This window comes from Caretta caretta, chromosome 1, assembly GCF_965140235.1.
Source record: "Caretta caretta isolate rCarCar2 chromosome 1, rCarCar1.hap1, whole genome shotgun sequence".
Taxonomy (NCBI): domain Eukaryota; kingdom Metazoa; phylum Chordata; order Testudines; family Cheloniidae; genus Caretta; species Caretta caretta.
This window is the reverse complement of record NC_134206.1, coordinates 112368237-112387113: the sequence shown is the minus strand read 5'-3', so window position 1 is coordinate 112387113 and position 18877 is coordinate 112368237. Positions and strand designations below refer to the sequence as shown.

At 41.5% G+C, this 18877-nt stretch overlaps 1 protein-coding gene across 12 annotated transcripts in view; it reads right to left on the bottom strand.

The window, feature by feature from the left end:
• TMEM255B (transmembrane protein 255B) overlaps window positions 1–18877 on the bottom strand; it is a 110111-nt gene that overhangs the window by 21544 nt on the left and 69690 nt on the right. For 11 of the 12 annotated variants that reach the window (XR_007357466.2, XM_048856176.2, XM_048856129.2 and 8 more), the window contains 3 exons: window positions 12382–12462; window positions 7260–7345; window positions 19–178 (listed from right to left, as the gene is read on the bottom strand). Coding sequence is in view for 11 of the 12 variants with exons in the window: in XM_048856176.2 (XP_048712133.2) it covers window positions 19–178; window positions 7260–7345; window positions 12382–12462 (327 nt within the window). In the remaining variant the exon portion in view is untranslated. The remainder of the gene's footprint in view (window positions 1–18; window positions 179–7259; window positions 7346–12381; window positions 12463–18877) is intronic. The other variant, XM_048856139.2, reaches the window with a different exon arrangement.

Here is an 18877-nt window from a genome sequence, read left to right as displayed (position 1 = left end):
AGGAATTGCAAATCTTACCATGTCTTTAAAGGCCCCAAGTATGGCTGCCGTGACTATCCCAAGAAATAAGCCAATGATGTTCAGGACTGTGGAGGCCCACAGCAGCCGATACAAGTGAACCACATCCTGACAGCTGTTCACTCCAAGAAACTCGTAGTAGCTGGTTGACTGTTCTGAACTGCAATGGGATAGAAATGGTATCACCACTATATCAATGATTTACAGCGCACCAGCCCAGCTGAATCCTAAAATGTTTAATGGGGGTGGGGGAGGGGGCAAAATAGCTGAAACAAGAGCAAGTAGTCCAGCCTTGTCTGAATGAGGAAATTGTACACAAACATTCTCACAGGAGCTAACATGGCTCAGCTAAAACCCTGGGAGCTCTGGTCTAGATTCTCTGCAGCCTGACCTGTTTTTTTAAAATCCCTATGTCAAATTAAACTGGTTTAACAAAAAATAAAGCTACCAATGGCCATGCTAGGGGCCCCCCAGTGCTACCCCTCATTCAGCTGACTAGCATTAGCACATGTGGGGATTTGTTGGTACCATTTTCTAGGATAGCTATGGCACTAATAGGTGATGCTACATTTCTAATTTGCGAGCACTCTTAGTAATGTGTTTGAGAGCAGCTACCAGCTAAAACATGCCTAGCACAACCTCCTCCTCAGTTCACCTGTAAGCATTGCTTCAAAGATCCTTGTTGAATGTGCATGGTGCTTAAGAAGTGAATCCAACCATAGGGAAGGGAGATTTTACTAACTGGCTACATTTGCATATAGGGTCTGTGGTTTCAAACTGACAGAGGCAACACAATTCAGGACCTAATGGATATCATAAAGATGTTCCTTTAAATTGCAGATTGTACAATCTAGAAATAATATTTTTACATTCATACATACCAACTGCTATTACAAATCAGGCAAATTATGACCCCAAATTTTGTTTGCTGCAGACTCTGTGTACTGTGTGGTATTTGGAGAAATCAAATCCCATGTTTTGAAATACCCTGCTATTCTATTGGCAAACACAACTGCCAAGTAGTAACACTTTCCCACTCACCCACTTCATAACAGCTACCTAAGCTGGAGAGAGTTTCTCCCTGTTTGCTCTAGGGATATGTGTGCTATGTCCAAAGCCCTTCCCCTCACCATGAACTCTTTTTAAGGGTGGAAGGGAAATTTCCATCAACATTTTGATGAAAGGCAGAGAAGAGTGCCCTGTGAAATTTTTGTTCTGAATTCCAGTCAGGCTCATGGAGTGCAGTTGGGGATGCTGGGTAGGGAAAATGCTAAGGAGAAAGAAGGCAGGGAGAAACCTAAAGTGGTCCTGTGCAGAGCCACGCCAGCCCTGAGTATTTTTATAAATATCAAACCTGTTGCTGCAGTGCATGGTTGTGGGAGCACAGCACCTGTTGCTGTGGTGCATGGTTGTGGCAGTACACCAGCTGTTGCTGTGGTCAGCCACACCCCATCGTAGACATCAATCATCTCAGCAGATAAAGCCAGTGGTCCCCCTAGCACTGGTCACATTCACAAAGGTACTTAGGCGCTCTGCTGCCTAATGGCATCCCTCGTCACTGGGTTAGAGAAAGATTGTCTCTATGGCCTGGTGGCTAGGGCACTCCCCTGGGGGTGGGAGGCTTAAATCCCTGCTTCAGTAAATATTTAATTGATTCTACAAAGTGGAGCAGTCCCAACAGGAGAGCCTGAGAGACCCGCTCCAGAATATCCAGCGCCCCAGCAGTCAGAGCACTCACCTGGGAGGTGAGAGTCCTGGGTTCCTGCTCTCAAGCAGGGATCTGACCTGAGATGTTCCACCTCCAGGTGAGTTTCTGAACCACCAGCCTATTGGGCGTTCTGGGACACCCCCCCCTGCACCCCCCACAGACTGGCCTCTGTGCAAAGCCCTAGCCCCTAGGCATCGTCTGAGCATTGGGACTAAAATGGCTTTGCACGTGCCTGCTGGCAGAAATGTAGGGGCTTTGGGGACTTTGGGATGAGATGGCAGCTGAGCCATGGCTTTGAGAATATCCGTGGTGCCTAAATGTTGAACACAAGTGCCTAAGCACCTTTGTGAATCTAGCCTTCACCTCTCTGTGCCTGTTTTCCCTCACACCTTGTACAATCTACACAGACAAAACCGCTAAAGCCTTTAGGGCAGAGATAGTCTCTCAGTCTATGTTTGTTCATTGATTAGCCAATGGGGCCTTGATCTTGGCTGGAGTCTCTCGGCGCTATCACCATATAAATACATAATAAAATCATATCCTGTCTTGGACAGTGACCAGTATCAGGTGCTTCAGAGGAAGATGCAAGAAGCCCCATAATGTACAGGCTCCATGGACTGCCTACAGGGGAGTTTCTTCCAAGCCTCTGTCAGTTAGCGGTTCATGCCAAGAAGCAAAAGGGTTAACCTTCAATCCCTTATATTTTTCACTCTATCCGATAACTTTGGATGTTCTATTTATCCATTTAAGGATCAGTTCTGTGTTGTACCCAGCTAAACTCTTGGAGTCAATGTTACCTTGCAGCAGTGAGATTCACCATTAATTATGTCTTGTTAAGAAAATATTCCCAGTTTCAATGTATCACTTTTCAATTCAGATGGATTTCCCTTTGTTCTTATACTATAAAAAAGGATAAACAGGAGGGTCTGCTTTACCTTTGCTATGCCATGCATTATTTTGTGCACCTCTATTGTTACCCTCTTATTTCTCGCCTCTCTAACCAAGCCAAACCACTTCCTGAAAACCCTACAACTGAAGTTAAATGTCAGTTATAAGCTAGGGATTAGAATTAGAAGTAACAGAGGAGGAAAAGGACCTTGGAATATTGGTTGATCATGGGATGACTATGAGGCGCCAATGTGATATGGCTGTGAAAAAAGCTAATGCAGTCTTGGGATGCATAAGGAGAGGTATTTCCAGTAGGGATAAGAAGGATTTAGTACCGTTATATAAGGCACTGGTGAGACCTCACGTGGAATACTGTGTGCAGTTCTGGTCTCCCATGTTTAAGAAGGATGAATTCAAACTGGAACAGGTACAGAGAAGGGCTACTAGGATGATCCGAGGAATGGAAAACTTGTCTTATGAAAGGAGACTCAGGGAGCTTGGCTTGTTTAGCCTAACTAAAAGAACGTTGAGGGGAGATATGATTGCTCTCTATAAATATATCAGAGGTATAAATACCGGAGAGGGAGAGGAATTATTTAAGCTCAGTACCAATGTGGACACAAGAACAAATGGATATAAACTGGCCACTAGGAAATTTAGACTAGAAATTAGATGAAGGTTTTTAACCATCAGAGGAGTGAAGTTTTGGAATAGCCTTCCAAGGGAAGCAATGGGGGCAAAAGATCTATCTGGCTTTAAAATTAAACTCGATAAGTTTATGGAGGAGATGGTATGATGGGATAACATGGTTTTGGTAATTAAATATTCATGGTAAATAGGCCCAATGGTCTGTGATGGGCTATTAGATGGGGTAAGATCCGAGTTACCCAGGAAAGAATTTTCTGTAGTATCTGGCTGATGAGGGCATATGCTCAGGGTTTAGCTGATCGCCATATTTGGGGTCGGGAAGGAATTTTCCTCCAGGGCGGATTGGAAGAGGCCCTGGAGGTTTTTCACCTTCCTCTGTAGCATGGGGCACGGGTCACTTGCTGGAGCATTCTCTGCTCCTTTAAGTCTTTAAACTACAATTTGAGGACTTCAATAGCACAGATATAGGTGTGAGGTTTTTTTGTAGGAGTGGTGCGTGAAATTCTGTGGCCTGTGTTGTGCAGGAGGTCAGACTAGATGATCATAATGGTCCCTTCTGACCTAAATATCTATGAATCTATGAATCTATAAATAAAACACACACACTAGGATGAGTGAATAAATTGCTTCCACAAAAATTACAAAAGTACAGATGGCACTAACCTGATCAGTAGCAGACATACCATGGCAGTTCGATTTAGCATCTCGTAGGCAAGGAAAGAAAAGCATTCATCCAGGCTTTGACTTTGTCAAATTGGTTCCATAAATCTGAACCCCAGAAACTCATCCATTGCTCTTGCATTCTGGGGAAACTCCTACCTCTCTCTAGTCCCAAACTTCACTTTAATCCTTCAGGGAAGTAAGGCTTGACAAAATGTTTTTTTGTTTTTTTGCAGAAGCAAAAGATACTTGTCCGTTTCTCTGCCAGTTTCACTGAAAACCTCCTTCTCCCAAACTTGTATGACTTTTGGAATTCCCGTATGTGGCAACCTAGGTTTGAAATGGGCTGGGTCATTCAGGGTTGCAGGCATGGGTAAAAACAAAAAATGCGAGCGCTGATGTGAGCCAGGAGGGTGGGGGGTTCAGGAGGTCAATCTAGGGTGTGTAACACTAAAATGTGAACTTGCACTTTCCTGCTGGTACACAGAGAGCACAAGAGCCAGCATCCCACCCCTCCCCACATTCCCTCCCCACCCCACCGCAGGAGATTTTCCTGAAAGTTTCCTGCTCCTTACACAACATGCTCTCCTACTGCCATGGATGAGCAGTTTCGGATACTCCTTTCCTCCCATTCCCCGGGTTCCCAAGGTCCTGAGAATGACATGTTGTGACAGAACCAATGTCATTCTCCTAGCACTCTACTGACCCAGGCAGTTTTGGTTCCCAAAAACCAACAGGAAAAAATGTAAGTGTGTTAGAAGCAGGAAACCTGCCCAACAATTGGTGGGGCCACTGGACAACTGAAGTGCTGAAGGAACACTCAAGGAAGACAAGGCCATTGCAGACAAGCTAAATGAATTCTCTGCATCGATCTTCACTGCAGAGGATGTGAGGGAGATTCCCACACCTGAACCATTCTTTTAGGTGACAAATCTGAGGAACTGTCCCAGATTTGGTGTCAACAGAGGAGATTTAGGAACAAATTGATAGATTTAACAGTAATATGTGTCATCAGAACCAGATGAGATTCACCCAGGAGTTCTGAAAGAACTAAGATGTGAAATTGCAGAACTACGAAATTAGGTATATAACCTATCGCTGAAATCAGCTTCCATGTCAGGTGACTTGGAGAATAACTCACGTGACACCAATTTTTTAAAAAGGCTCCAGAAGCGATCCTGGCAATTACAGATCGTTAAGCCTAACTTTAGTACCAAGCACATTGGTTGAAACTATAGTAAAGAACACAATTATCAGAGACACAAATGAACATGACTTGTTGGGGAAGGTCAACATGGATTTTGTAAAGGGAAATCATGCCTCACCAGTCTATTAGAATTCTTTGTGGGGGTCAACAAACATGTGGACAAGGGAGATCCAGTGGATATAGTGTACTTGGACTTTCAGAAAGCCTTTGACAAGGTCTTTCACCAAGACTTTTAAGGAAAGTAAGTAGTCATGGGATAAGAGGGAAGGTCCTCTCATGGATCTGTATTTGGTTAAAAGAAAGGAAACAAAGGGGAGGAATAAATGGTCAGTTTTCAGAATGGAGAGAGGTAAATAGTGGTGTCCCCCAAGGATCTGTCCTGGGACCAGTGCTGTTCAACATATTCATAAGTGATCTGGAAAAAGGGATGAATGGTGAGCTGACAAAATTTGCAGATGATACAAAATTATTTAGGATAGTTACGTCCGAAGCAGACTGCAAGGAGTTACAAAGAGATCTCACAAAACTCAGTGACTGGCCAACAAAATGGCAGATTAAATTAAGTGTTGATAAATGCAGAATAATGCCTATTGGAAAACATAAACTGTTGCAAAATGATGGGATCTAAATTAGTTGTTACCTCTCAAGAAAGAGATCTTGGAGTCATTGTGGATAGTTCTCTGAAAACATCCACTCAATGTGCAGCGACAGTTCAAAAAACTAACAGAATGTTTGGAACCATTAGGAAAGGGATAGACAGTAAGAAAGTAAATATCATAATGCCATTAGATGACCCTTGTGGTCCTTCCTAACCCTCTGATTCTATACAAATTCATGGTACCCTGATACCTTAAATACTGCATGCAGTTCTAGTTATCCCATCTCAAAAAAGATACGTTAGAACTGGAAAAGGTATCGAGAAGGGCAACAAAAATGATGAAGGGTATGGAACAGCTTCCGTATGGACAACAGGGGATGGATCACTCAATAATTGCCATGTTCTGTTCGTTCCCTCTGAAGCGTCTGACATGGGCCACTGTCAGAAGATCAGATACTGGGCTAGATGGACCGTTGGTCTGACCCAGTATGGTTGTTCTTGTGTTTTATGTCAATGATGCTGCTTGCAATGGTACTGATGTACACATGTGCAATAAGGAAGGCACTGGGAAGGGACTTCAGTCTGGAAATAAATCTCGTGTTTATTTTGTTTGGCAATTGTGTTATCTGGCAGGTAGGGGAGGCCACGTCAGCCTGCTGCACCACGATTCTGAGCCCATCTGCACTAGCCTCTCTCTAAGGGCCGATGTAGTCACCTACTGTTACTTGACTAGCATATTCAGGCACTTCCACTGTTATATCTTCTCAGCCTCTGTTTTGGTAAGATTGACTTAAAGTGGAAATCTTTAGGAAATAGGATCAACATTCTCCTTTATACCATACCTATCTTCATGGCCATTGAGTAAAATCCCTTGAGCACATAAATGCTTGTGAAAACACCAAGGCCCCGCCTATGATGTAAAGTTTTGACATGGAAATGATATTTCCTTTAATTTTGCTTCCCAGAGATCAGTGAACACATGAAAAATTTTGAAAATTGTAATGCAAGCTCCCCAAAGAATCTTTACAAGGTTGTGCTTTATTTATTTTGGTGGCCACATAACAAAATCCTACGGACAATTTTTAAAGAAAACCTACTAAAATAATAAGAGCACTGAGGGGCAAACTATGTGAGCAGGGCCCCCAAAGACAGTTTATCCTACAAGTCTGTGGGGAGGGGAGAACAGGATCTGGGAAGTGCACACTCTGGTGCAGTACAGACCTCACCATAGGGAACTACTGTGCGGCTGAATGCCATATTTGTATTATGTGAATCCATTGGCCCATTTCCTCTCAGAATGGTGCTGCAGGCAGTGTGGGTGCTATTGCGGCTTTTGGCCATGCACTGGCTCTGCAGTTTGGGGCGTGGAGTATTCCTGTGCCTTCACACAGGGTTATCACCTGCTAGCCAGCTGTGTGCTGATTCCTGGGATACTGGCCTAAATGCAAAGGGTCTGTACTCTAGAATACACATACTGTACAAACAAACAAACATTCTGATAGAGCAGATGTGTATTGCTTACATGTACTTACTTTTCACAATTGTACAGGTCACAGCAATAGCATGTATTGCTCTTTACTCTCAGCTGGCACTTGCTGTTTAAGGTGTAACACGTTACCTGGGAATAAGAGAAGGGACCATTCTTTAGTCTAAGTACTGTAGCTACAGGACCTGGCCACCATTTTGCAATTCATCCCACTGACCACATAGAAGTAACACATTTGGTTTACTCTCAGGTGCTTGTACTGGTACAAAAATTGTCATTCACCCAAAGGGGAGGAAGCAGGCAAAGAGGCCACAGTAGGACTACAGCATTATACAATAACTGATAAGTATCTAAACATTCCTTTTGGATTGGAAACTGGAGAGTAACTGTACAAATGACCTGATGCCAGAGTGTCTTCAGCATTCAAACACATATAACTCCAGAAAAAGTTCTTGCATTTTTGTTTAAAGCACCATAAAAATACTGAAAATATTTTCCCCCAGAAGTTATAAGGCTTTGCTGTCATGAACTTGTTTGATCAAATCTGTTCACCATTTTTATTTTTTGTAATCTAAACGTGATATCATGGGCCTGATTCTCATTTACACTAAGACCCCCTTCTGCTGCCAGAGATATGAATAATAATATTCTCTAGTAAATTATATTAAGTCTTTCTGTCTACCTATTAGAACCCTCTGCGTCTCCTGAAGTCTCACTCCTTTCCCCTTCAGTTTTTATTACACCAGAATAAAAAAAAATTAGAACAAAAAACAAAATATAATAGGAAAAAAGTCCAAGCAATTAAGCAAATGAGTACCATTTCCAGCAAGCTCTGGAATACATTTGTGAGACTATGGACTCTAGAGAACAGACATATAAATGCAGACATATGCAAGTCACCCTCTATTCAGACAAGAGATCATTTTAATGACCCTTACAATGTAATATGCATACATCATTTCTATTTGACATAGCAGGCTCACTGTAATATTTTATAGGCAAGTTTCTTTTTGCGGTCTTTAGCTTTATTAATAGAATTTCAAAATATTGGAACTGCTGTCAGTGTTAAACTGGCTAATGGTATGGAAAATACAATATTGCTACCTTCTTTCTTAAAGACCATTCAGAAAGGTTCTGTTTGTACCATGAAAAAAGCATTTACTAGTGAATGGAGCCTTTCTCCTCATGAAAGAGATGGTAGCAACATGCTTAGGAATAAATTGCTGCCTTTGAAAAGCACTTGTGAAATGACCTCTGTCACACATGCCCATCCAATAAGGTATTATTCCATGAGAGAATATGGTGACTCTGGAAGACATGAACAGCTCAAATTAAAAAAATCAGAGAAGATGGGGGAGGAAGAAAATGGAGGGGGCTTCACAAAGACTAAGGAGAGAACAAAGAAAGTCGGTGACAGAAACAGATGGAATTTGATGTTTTTCCCTCACAATAAATGCAAGAATATCTCTTAAATTGGTGCTAAGAGGAGGTCAAGGCACAACAGCCAAAACTTGAAAAAGGTTACTGAAGTGTGGTCACTGAAATGCAGATGTAGGACTTGATATGCAGAGCAAACACAAATGGTTTAGCACATGGTTTAGGATCTGATTCTACCACCCTAGCTCACATTAAGTAATATCTTACTCCTACTGAAACCAATGGATTTTGTGCAGGGCCCACAACTGATGAGGCTAGTGAAGAAAAGAAAAAGAAAAGCAGCGTGCCTTTGGCGTAGGCCAAGACACCATACAATGGATACAAGCTAACTGAGAGAACATCATAACATGATATAGGTCCCAGACTCAGCAAAGTACTTAAGCACATGCTTCACTTTAAGTATGAACCTACATCCCATTGAAGTCAATGAGTTTGCTCGATGAGTCCTGTCACAACCTGGCCTAGTCCCACTTTGCGAGGACTGGTTTGTGTGGACCCATCCACTGGATCTCACATGCTGCTAAGCCACCTGAGTCTGGAAAGAGCTTGGTCACTGTTCCCACCTCTGGGTCTCTGGGACCCACTCCCAGGGGCAGACTTCATGGCTGCTCCCCTTCTTTGGGATGTGGGGTCCCACAGACTGTCTGCCTTAGACCCTGAAGCCAACGCCTCAGCCCTCTTGAGCCCCCTGCTCCCACATTTGCTTATACATTCCCCCTCAGAGTTCCACCTTCCTGTGGGCACTTTGAGGGTTTCTGTGGGTTAACCCCTTCAGGAAAAATGTGGCAGGCAAGTATGGAATACAGGCTTAGCAAAGGAATTTCTTAACCACAGGACTTTACTCATAAGAAACCACTAGAGAATTAGAAATCTTTGCAAAATAATCGAAAGCCTGAGATCTGGTCAGCATTTCAGTTCATCATGCATCCGATGAAGTGAGCTGTAGCTCACGAAAGCTTATGCTCAAATAAATTGGTTAGTCTCTAAGGTGCCACAAGTACTCCTTTTCTTTTTGCGAATACAGACTAACACGGCTGTTCCTCTGAAACCTAGTAGTTGACAGACAATCAAAGGTTGATTGCTCTGTGCTAACTGAACTATCACACTCATTCAACCAGGTGTCAAGCCTCTTTGCTGGGTAAGATGTGTGTCTCGTATATATCACAATAACTCTGCCCTGGGCAAGGTATACATGTGTTCAGTCTGTAATACAAAATGGATGCTCTAATCCAAAGTGGAGGTTACACTATGAAATGAAGGTCACAATGAAGGTTACAATCCAAGATGGAAGCTGCAATGCATAAAGGAATTCACAATTTGATACAGCTATATCTTACTCCATCACAAGCCCACTGAGTTATGGTGTGTTTTGTTTACCTCTGTCTTTTTTACTTCAAGTCAATGGGACTTCAGTACGTGCATAAGTGCTTTCCTGAACTGAAGGCATAAATCACCAAGGGCCTGATTCTGCTACACTTCCTCACACTGAATAGTAACTTACTTTACGAGGAGACCCACTAGTTTCAGTAACTACTGCAGTCTAATCAAGTGCCACTATACTGCATGACATGTGGCAGCATCTTACATCTATCTGTAAACTAAAGTTTGTGCAGAACTTAGCCACTTGCTTGTTACAGAGGGCATCTACCTGGCACCACATGACATGAGTGCTTTTGGATGTGTGCTGGCTACCTATTGGCAACTAGGTAAAATTTAAGCTGCTGGTTGGTTTTATCCTATCATATATGTTTGTGTTGGCCTGGGACCTATGTATCTCAAAGACTACCTCTCTCCTTATGCCATGCTGCCAGAGTCGAGATCAGGAGGGACTCCAGAGTTGATGCCCCATTTGTACAAGAGAGTTGTGGTACCTGGGAGGCCACTCTCTGCAATCACCCCGTGGCTTTGGGACTCACTCTTGGTTTGAAATTGTCCTAGTTTGTCAACATTCAAGGCATGCTGCAAGGCCCTTACATTTGCCCTGTCTGAAAGAGTTTGGGTGTATATTAGAGGAAGATATCAGCTTCTGTGTTATGATATATGCTAATTATTGGATGAGACAGTTACAGGAGTTGTCTATTTTAAAACTGCATTTCTAAAATGTGCTTGGAGTGCCAAGAACAGGCATTCCTTTTTATGAGAGTAGTGAATAAATCCAAACAAATAAATACTCAATGTGAGCAAAAGGGACAGAATCAGGCATTAAATCATGTGCCACTTGTGGTTATTCTGCATGTCAAGTCCCATTCCTTCATTTCAGAGATTAGATTATTATCTTTTTCATGTTTTGCCTGGTTGTGCCTCTCCATGCCCTCAACACCAATTTAAGAGATGTTCTCACATCAGAGTAATTGCAAGAAAATCAAATTCCATCTGTTTCTGCCAAAGGAAGAAAATGAAACGAGAAAACTCCACCAGTTATGTATCACTTGCACGCTATCAATGGCTTTTCTAAGGAAACTTGTGCTCAGGAGAATTGCATCAAGCAAATAATCTGCCTTCTTGGTGAGAAATTTGCATGGAACATGGGTCATGCCAGCTGGTAACCAGTTGGCTAAAATAAAAAAAACAAAAGCTAAACTTGACAGCTGTGGATCAATATCTCTGGATTAGTGTACAGAAATCCAGATCAATTCAATTGGAAAAAACATGTCAGTGGACAACCAGACAAGAATTTATTACAAGGGCATTAAACTAAACATGCTATAAACCCATATTACTTTTTTTTGCCAGAAGAGGGCAAAGATCTCAAAGCTGGTCAAATTTATACATTCCTAGGAGCTCAAGACATTGGCTAATATCTCTGATGCTTTTTAGAATCAAGTGGTCTGCTCGAGAAAATCCACAGGGAAGCTTAATCAACTTCACTTTAGCAGAGAAATAGTTCTGTTTACTTGGTAGACATATCACTGGTATTTTTTATTTTGTGGGGAGAAGAGGGAATTAAAATTATGGGAAAAGATGCTGACACAGGTCCTATGTCTTATTTACATAGGTCAGCAAGAAGATCAGTAAAATATTCCTTTAATATATTTTCTTAAATAAACTACGGAATGCTCTGATTCCAACTGCATTACTCATTTACACTTGTAAAAGACTTGACTTGACTTGTCTAATATTATTAACAGTAACATTTCCCATAAGCTTATTCAGAGCTGTGGAAAGAACTGTGATTGTGGATATCTGGCTTCCTGTAAACCCTAGTACTGTGTCTATTTTCAGTTCTGCTCTGCTTTATTTCCTTCTTGCTACCACCAGTTTGGAATCCCACATTTGAGGGAAAAAACACAGAATGAATAGCAATACTAAGGAACATAGGTGGGAAAAAAACTAAGTCTAGATTTTTCAGGAGGCAATCTATTTGGGCACGGTTATTCTTCCTGCCATTTTAATATGGTTGAGATAATAAAGGGAAGCTGAATACAGAATATGGACATTCTTGGCTTATATTAGATGATTACAGTAGAGATTTGAAGTTTTCTGGCTAATGCAAATTTATTAATTTAGATATTTACTACAATAGTCCAGGCAGCAAAACCTCCTCAGAGGATTATGTAATAAAGATGGAATGGCTATATGTGATATAAATATTATAGTCAACTCAAAAAGATCTTCTGAGAAATAAATTATTGAGGGTGCTATTAGGGAAAAAAAAAGAACATTTGGGCTTCTAATGAACCCCTCAGAACATCACAAAGGAAATGAATGAGCTATGATATCGTTTTGTTTACCTCTGTCTGGTAGGCATCGTATAAGAATCCTATTCCACTTGAATAAAACTGACACCTTCTAGTGTACAAAGGTCTAGGGTCCTGCAAGGAGAAAAAATATTAATGAAAGTATCTAAGCCAGAAAAACTGTGCCATCATAATATCATCCCCCACTGCCAAAGGAACATGTTAGGTGACCAGTCAAAGTGCACTGCAATGCCGTCTGCTTTCCAATCTGTATTTGCTCAGAAATCTGTTGCAAAGGGTTACATTTCCCTTGCCTGCTCTACCTCTAGGCTGTGCACGGATAATTTATTTTTCTCTGACCCAATGGCCTCCTTTGACAGACCAGCATCTCAATCACTTAATACCTTTTTTTTCCTCCCTACTGCCTTCTTCCACACAGAGGTCAGATGAATAACATACTCTTCTGAGAACAGTATGGCCACTATTTCCCCACGTATAAAATCTAATCCAATTAATTTTAGAATTAACAAAGTATTTGGTAGTTTATTTTAAAATACAATGCCTTACTTTTAAAGATTTTAAGAGTCTTTTGCCATAGAGAAAACAGAGAAAATAAAATAGGATCTTTAAATATACCACTCAATTTTTCATACTATGGGACCCCAAAGCGCTAACTTTTCTCATAAACTAACTAACTAACTAAATTGAAGAAAAGACAGTAGTGATATGAAAGAGAAAATCTAGAGCTGAGCTCATAATTCACAGTGAATAAATATTTGCCTCTTTTTCTGTTCATGAATATCTGCAAAATGATTGTGATTTTCTCAAATATATTCACTACACAAATTTACTACATTTTCTTGATGCAAAAATCTCCTCAGTGATAACACAAAGGGAAAGCCTCAGAGGAATATCCACCGGCTGGCAGGGAGGGGCATGCTTTCAAGCAGCAAATAACCACTTGAAGGCTACTGATGTATGCCATTGCTAAATTCAGGACTATGAGTGGGATCCACAAAAGTACTAGGCACCTAAATCCCATTTTAGGCACCACTGCAAGCCACAAAACACCTGTTCAGCTGCCATCTAACCCTGTAGGTGCCTAAAGTCCCTCAGCACCTATGTTTTTGCAATACAAGTTCCCTACTGCCTATATTTCTGCCTCTGAGCATGTACTCTGTTGCCTTCCTCGAGGTGTCCAGGCACCCATCTCCTGCCTCTGACCCAGAGTGATACGCACATTGGGGAAGGTAGGTGTTTGGCCACCTAAATGGCACGTGGGGCCCACTCCGGTAGGTATGCTCAGAGGCTGCCTATCAGACTGGGCCCCTTGGTGAGTTCACACAAAATAGCTCAGAGGAGGACAACTTCCCTTATAACCTGTAGCCCAATGGTTAGGGTACTCATGTGGGGATGTGGGAGAGCCCCAATTCAAGCCCCCCCGCCTGATGAGGAGAAATGAGTTGAACAGGGATCTGCTACCCCTCAGGTGAGTGCTGAGACCACTGGGATATAGAATCATTCGAACACTATCTCTGGCCTATTTAATTATATAATTGAAGTGGAACAGCTTCTACAGGAGAGATTGAGGAAGCCCCGCCTCTGACTATCCCATAGCCTAGTGGTTAGATCATTTACCTGCGAGCTGGCTGATTCCTGTTCAAATCCATCTTCTATTCATCAGGCAGAAGGGGTACTTGAGCCCGGGGTCTCCTACATCCTAGGTGAGTATCTGAACCACCAGGCTAAAGGTTTTCAGAGGGGGCCTCCTCCCCCTGCTTTGTGTAGAATTAGCAAGACTTTGAGCACACCTACTGGACTGGGCCCTGCACATGACTTAGGCAGCTGAATGCCTGACTTCCCCTGGTGTGGGACTCACAAGCAGAAATAAGTTCTTCCCTCCAGCCTGGACTGAGGTGCCAAACTCCAAGAGGGGTGCTCGCTGTTCAGGACACACCCCTCTTGTTGACATCTTTCATTGGATAGTTTAGGCAGCTCGTGCCTAGAGTGCTGCTGTGTGGATCCCATTCTAAGGCCCCTCTCTCTCCCCCCATTCATGGTATGGGGAGCCTCCGTGCCGAACTCAGGCTTTGTGGATCACAGCGTTGTTCCTGTGAGGTTTCTAGGCACCTAAAAGCTAGGCATTGTGACAATGAGTGTTGTAATCCCTAAATCCCTTTTGTGGATTCTGTGTGTGCAGGGGAGGGATTTATTGACTGCACAGATCTCTCTTACCAGTTGTATTTCACAAAGCAAAGCAGAGAGTGGGAGGAGTAGGTCTGAATGAAGCTGGCACACACAAAAAATTCCAGCATTTTGCCGTGCAGGTTTTTAAATATGTTGCTGAACCCTAGTCCAGACAACTGAAGAGCTCTGAGACAGCTTTATCACAGAGTGAAAAGCAACAGCACCTCAAGTAAAGGGGTGTGAACACCATTATCCACCAAAACCCTCTTTTCCTGCAAATGTACAGGCAAAGGACTCGTAACCCATTAGAAGAAACTCAACCCTCCCTCACCTGTCCTTTACTGTAGCGGCTTTGGTTTCAAAACCTGTTGAAACCAGGTGTAAACTGGCAGCTGAAGCTAGGGCTGTGCTAGTTAAGATCTGCTCTCATTATTTTATAATGAACTGCATAAATCTATAAAACCCAACAAGGCAATCAGAGAAAATGCAGAGCCCTGCAGGAACCAGACAGGTAGATTAATACAGCTCATTCGTCATGTTACTTGCTTTGACCTTCTGATTACCCTGACAAACTAAAGTAATAGCTTGAAGACAACTGGCCTAAGGGTTGGGTGAAGCCTAACATTGCATCCAATAATATTTGTTTATACCACACAAGTAGAGAATGAATTGCTTCAATAACTCCTATTCTTTGGAGGAACAGGAAATACCAGAGTGATGGAAATAACATGTTGTTTCTAGCATTTGTAAAACTTGAAGGGTATTTTTCTACTCTGGGAAAACACTGGGCTTTAGCAGTAACTTCTTTCACTGCTTGGGGGTGGGGGGGGGGGAGAGAGAGAGAGAGGACTAGTGAGCAGAGCTGAAAAGGAGCACAACACCAAGAGAAATGACGCTTGCTCCCAATATAGACATCGGCAACTTAATTAAAAATTGCCATTCATTATGTCCACAGCAGAAGCAAGCTTCATATGTGATAATGGAAGTGCTGGAGGTAATCTTTCTTTGTGCTAATATCCTGCACTGTCAGAAGGCTTCCAAGAGATGCTCAGTGCTAATGTTGTCAAACATAGCTGATCTTACATATTTTTAGAGGAAGTGAGAGAATTCCCCCTTTTCCAGCACCAAACATAGGAAGAGGCCTCTGACTCTATTCTCCCAGGTCACATGATGTTCCTACCCTTTACGTCTCTTTCCTATTTAACAACAAACAAATTATTGCTAATCTCCTCCCTATTGCTTTGGCCATGGAGGGGGCACTTGATGTGACCACACTGCTTGGTTGTGCCGGTGAGGAGCAGAAGGGGGGTGATTAACCAAACTGTTCAAAATAATCATTGTTTTACTGGAATGTTGTGTGGGGGAAACTATTAGGCCTTTGACTTGTAGTGGCCACTGTAAGTACAATTAATTCATTTGGTGCAACAGTATGGTAACCCCATATGTTTTTGTATGCAGCTAATTTTGAAAATGAAGTCATCTGAATATAGAGGGCAAATTTTCTGATCACAATCAATGCCTCTCAATGTGTACATTAGCCTAAATTTAGTTGCTGAACTACATTTTTATTTGGGTGATGGGTTCAGATTTAACAGCTCAATGACCCACAACGATACTAAAGATTATTTAATATTTACTTTATTCAGATACCCAAATAAATCAATAAACCAGGGATGCAGTCATCAAGGTTTGATTGCGCAGTATATTAAGGCTGCTGAAAAGTAAAATCAATAAGAACCATGATTTAACTTTTTTTTTCTTTTACTTACTCATATACAATGCGGTCTGCCTGAAGATTAAGAGGCACATAGAATATAACCACAGAGACATTAAAAAGTGTTTAAAAATTATCCTACAGTATGTCATACTTTATTAACGCTTAAATGATTTCATTACTCCATGTAATGACAAAGGAAAATGAACCATGTTTTAAAGCCGTGAAAGTATTCCTGCTGGACTGCTCATAAAATGCTGTCTGACTTCTTTATATTGCTATCTGCAGACTGCATATGCATATGAGATAACTACCACTCCTTGACACTAATATGTATAGCAACACTTGCAGAAATACAGTATGTGTACTCTTATACTCTAATACGTATTATTTAACCTATTAACATTAACTCTAATATTTCCCACCAAGAATATCCTGTTGTTGCATGCCCAAATAGTACTGAAGACAAATTAAAGAGGTTCTATTAAAATCACCTTAAAACAGACTGATGTCATTTTTAGTGTGTGCACATTATAGACACGCAGTAAAAATGCCATTGACATATTATAAAAAGACATTCTTTAATTTACCCACAGAGAGATGAAGAGATGGCTAGGGCAGCTAGATGCTATGGTGATACAAATAACATGTATATTTAGCATGAGCTAAGAACTACTCTTTTCCAGTCCTCTGGAGTACTGGGGAAAATGACAATTTTTCTTAAAAATGAATTCATTGTGGCACATAACTAAATTGCTAGACAAAATTCAGCTTCATTTTGTAAGTAAATCAGGGTTTCACCTGTGCACTCCTCAGCAGGTCTATGACTAGTGGTGCTTTCCAGTCTTCCCACTCTGAACCATCTCCTGTTAAAAGGGCATTACCCCAACAATGTTGTTTGCTGTTTGAAAAGCAGCGGGAAGGGAAAGAATAGCACTGTGTGTGTACCCTATTACATGATCCTGCAAAGATGGAATGACGCAGCTCGCCATGGGGCCTGATCCTGCAAGGTGCTGAGCGTATTTACATTCCCGCTGATATTATTTTCAACACAGGGCACTCAGAGTGAAATCCTTGCCCCAGGGAAGTCAAGAGGAGTTTTGTCACTGAGCTCAGTGGGACGAGATTTTGCCTTAGCACTTTACAAGATGAGGCAGCTGAAAAGCACCTGTGAACTTCTGGGGTTTCACTGGCCTGGATCCTGCAGGGACCTCTTAGGATTTACATTTTAGGCCGAGATTTCCATAACCATCTAATGGATTTGGATGCTCAATTCCTATTAATTTCTGCCAAATCACATAAGTCTCAGCCTTTGTGAACAATAATTTCAGACACAAAGGGACTGAACTGTAGCCCTCTTCCATCTTGGTTTTGGAGTTTGGCGCACATATTAGGACATAGGTCTGACAAACAGAAGGCTCGGAGAGGAGAGTTAACCCCAGAAAGAGAAGATTCTGGCCCAAGTGCATAGGGTTCTGGTTTGGTTGACCTGCTGTTTTTAAAAGCACATGGCACAAAACCCACATTCTCCTAGATGCTGGCAGCATCCCATTGCAATTTTTGAAGGATAAAATAGCCTTTGAACAACATCTCCAGCAGATTTGGCACAGCTGGTTTTTGGGTTTGTTTGGTTTTTTTAGCTCAGGTACGGAATGCAGGTTTTCTTATCCCAATTTTTGTTTCCTTAGGGAAAAAACATATATATAGTAGATAATACAAAGAATATTCCATGTTCTCTCCATCTGAGCCCCATTTTACAGTTTCTGAAGGCTGTAACAAGCATAAACCTTCGTAAGTAATGCTTATGCAGCATGTTGCAGATGAGAAACATTATTAATTAAAATAATTATACACTAAGTTCTACTTTTTATTTTTCTATTTTTTTTATCCTTCAATACTGGATTAATGGCTATAGAAGCTCTCATTTGTTTCTTGCTGATAAGTTAGGTCTTTGCACTGAGTACTTCTTGAGTTTAGTTGTGAGCTCATTACAGATAGTAGCCAAGATTTTTCAAGATGATCTAAATCTAAAACCACACACGATAAGACAAGACTTCTCCAGAGATAGTTTTCCTGTGTAACAACTAAACTCTGGTTCCAAACACATATCTGTATGTTTCTAGTTATTCTAATTCTCTTTAAGATCAAGCTATCCGTTGCCTTTTTGGAAACGGACATGCAAATGCACAGCTGTATGTTACCTCATCATTACTGCAGCAGGGCAAATGTAAGTGTGAATTCCAAAATCATCTGTCTGCCAACCAAAATGGGCAGGATGCCTTTGTGTTCAGTTACTATAAAAACTACATTAATATGAAGGGAAGTGTTCTGGAGCTCCTGCCAGTCCTAAATCTCTCTGATCAAAAACTGTTTCTTTAGCAAGAGGACATTAAATCATTTGGACAAAGCTCAAAGGAAGATGTGTGGCTGCTAAGTAAAGTAACTTCTAGAAAATCCCAGTGACTTATGAATGATCAATTCCCTAATTTTTCTGGATTCATATATAAATAAAAATCTTGTGTTTTTTAAAATGTTACAAGAAACTTCTCTTCCCTATGACCAGCAGGACATTAGTGAATATCTGGGTTGAATATGTAGGGTAGAATTTTCAGTGTTGTCGTAAAGAGGGTATAATTCATAGGAATAGAA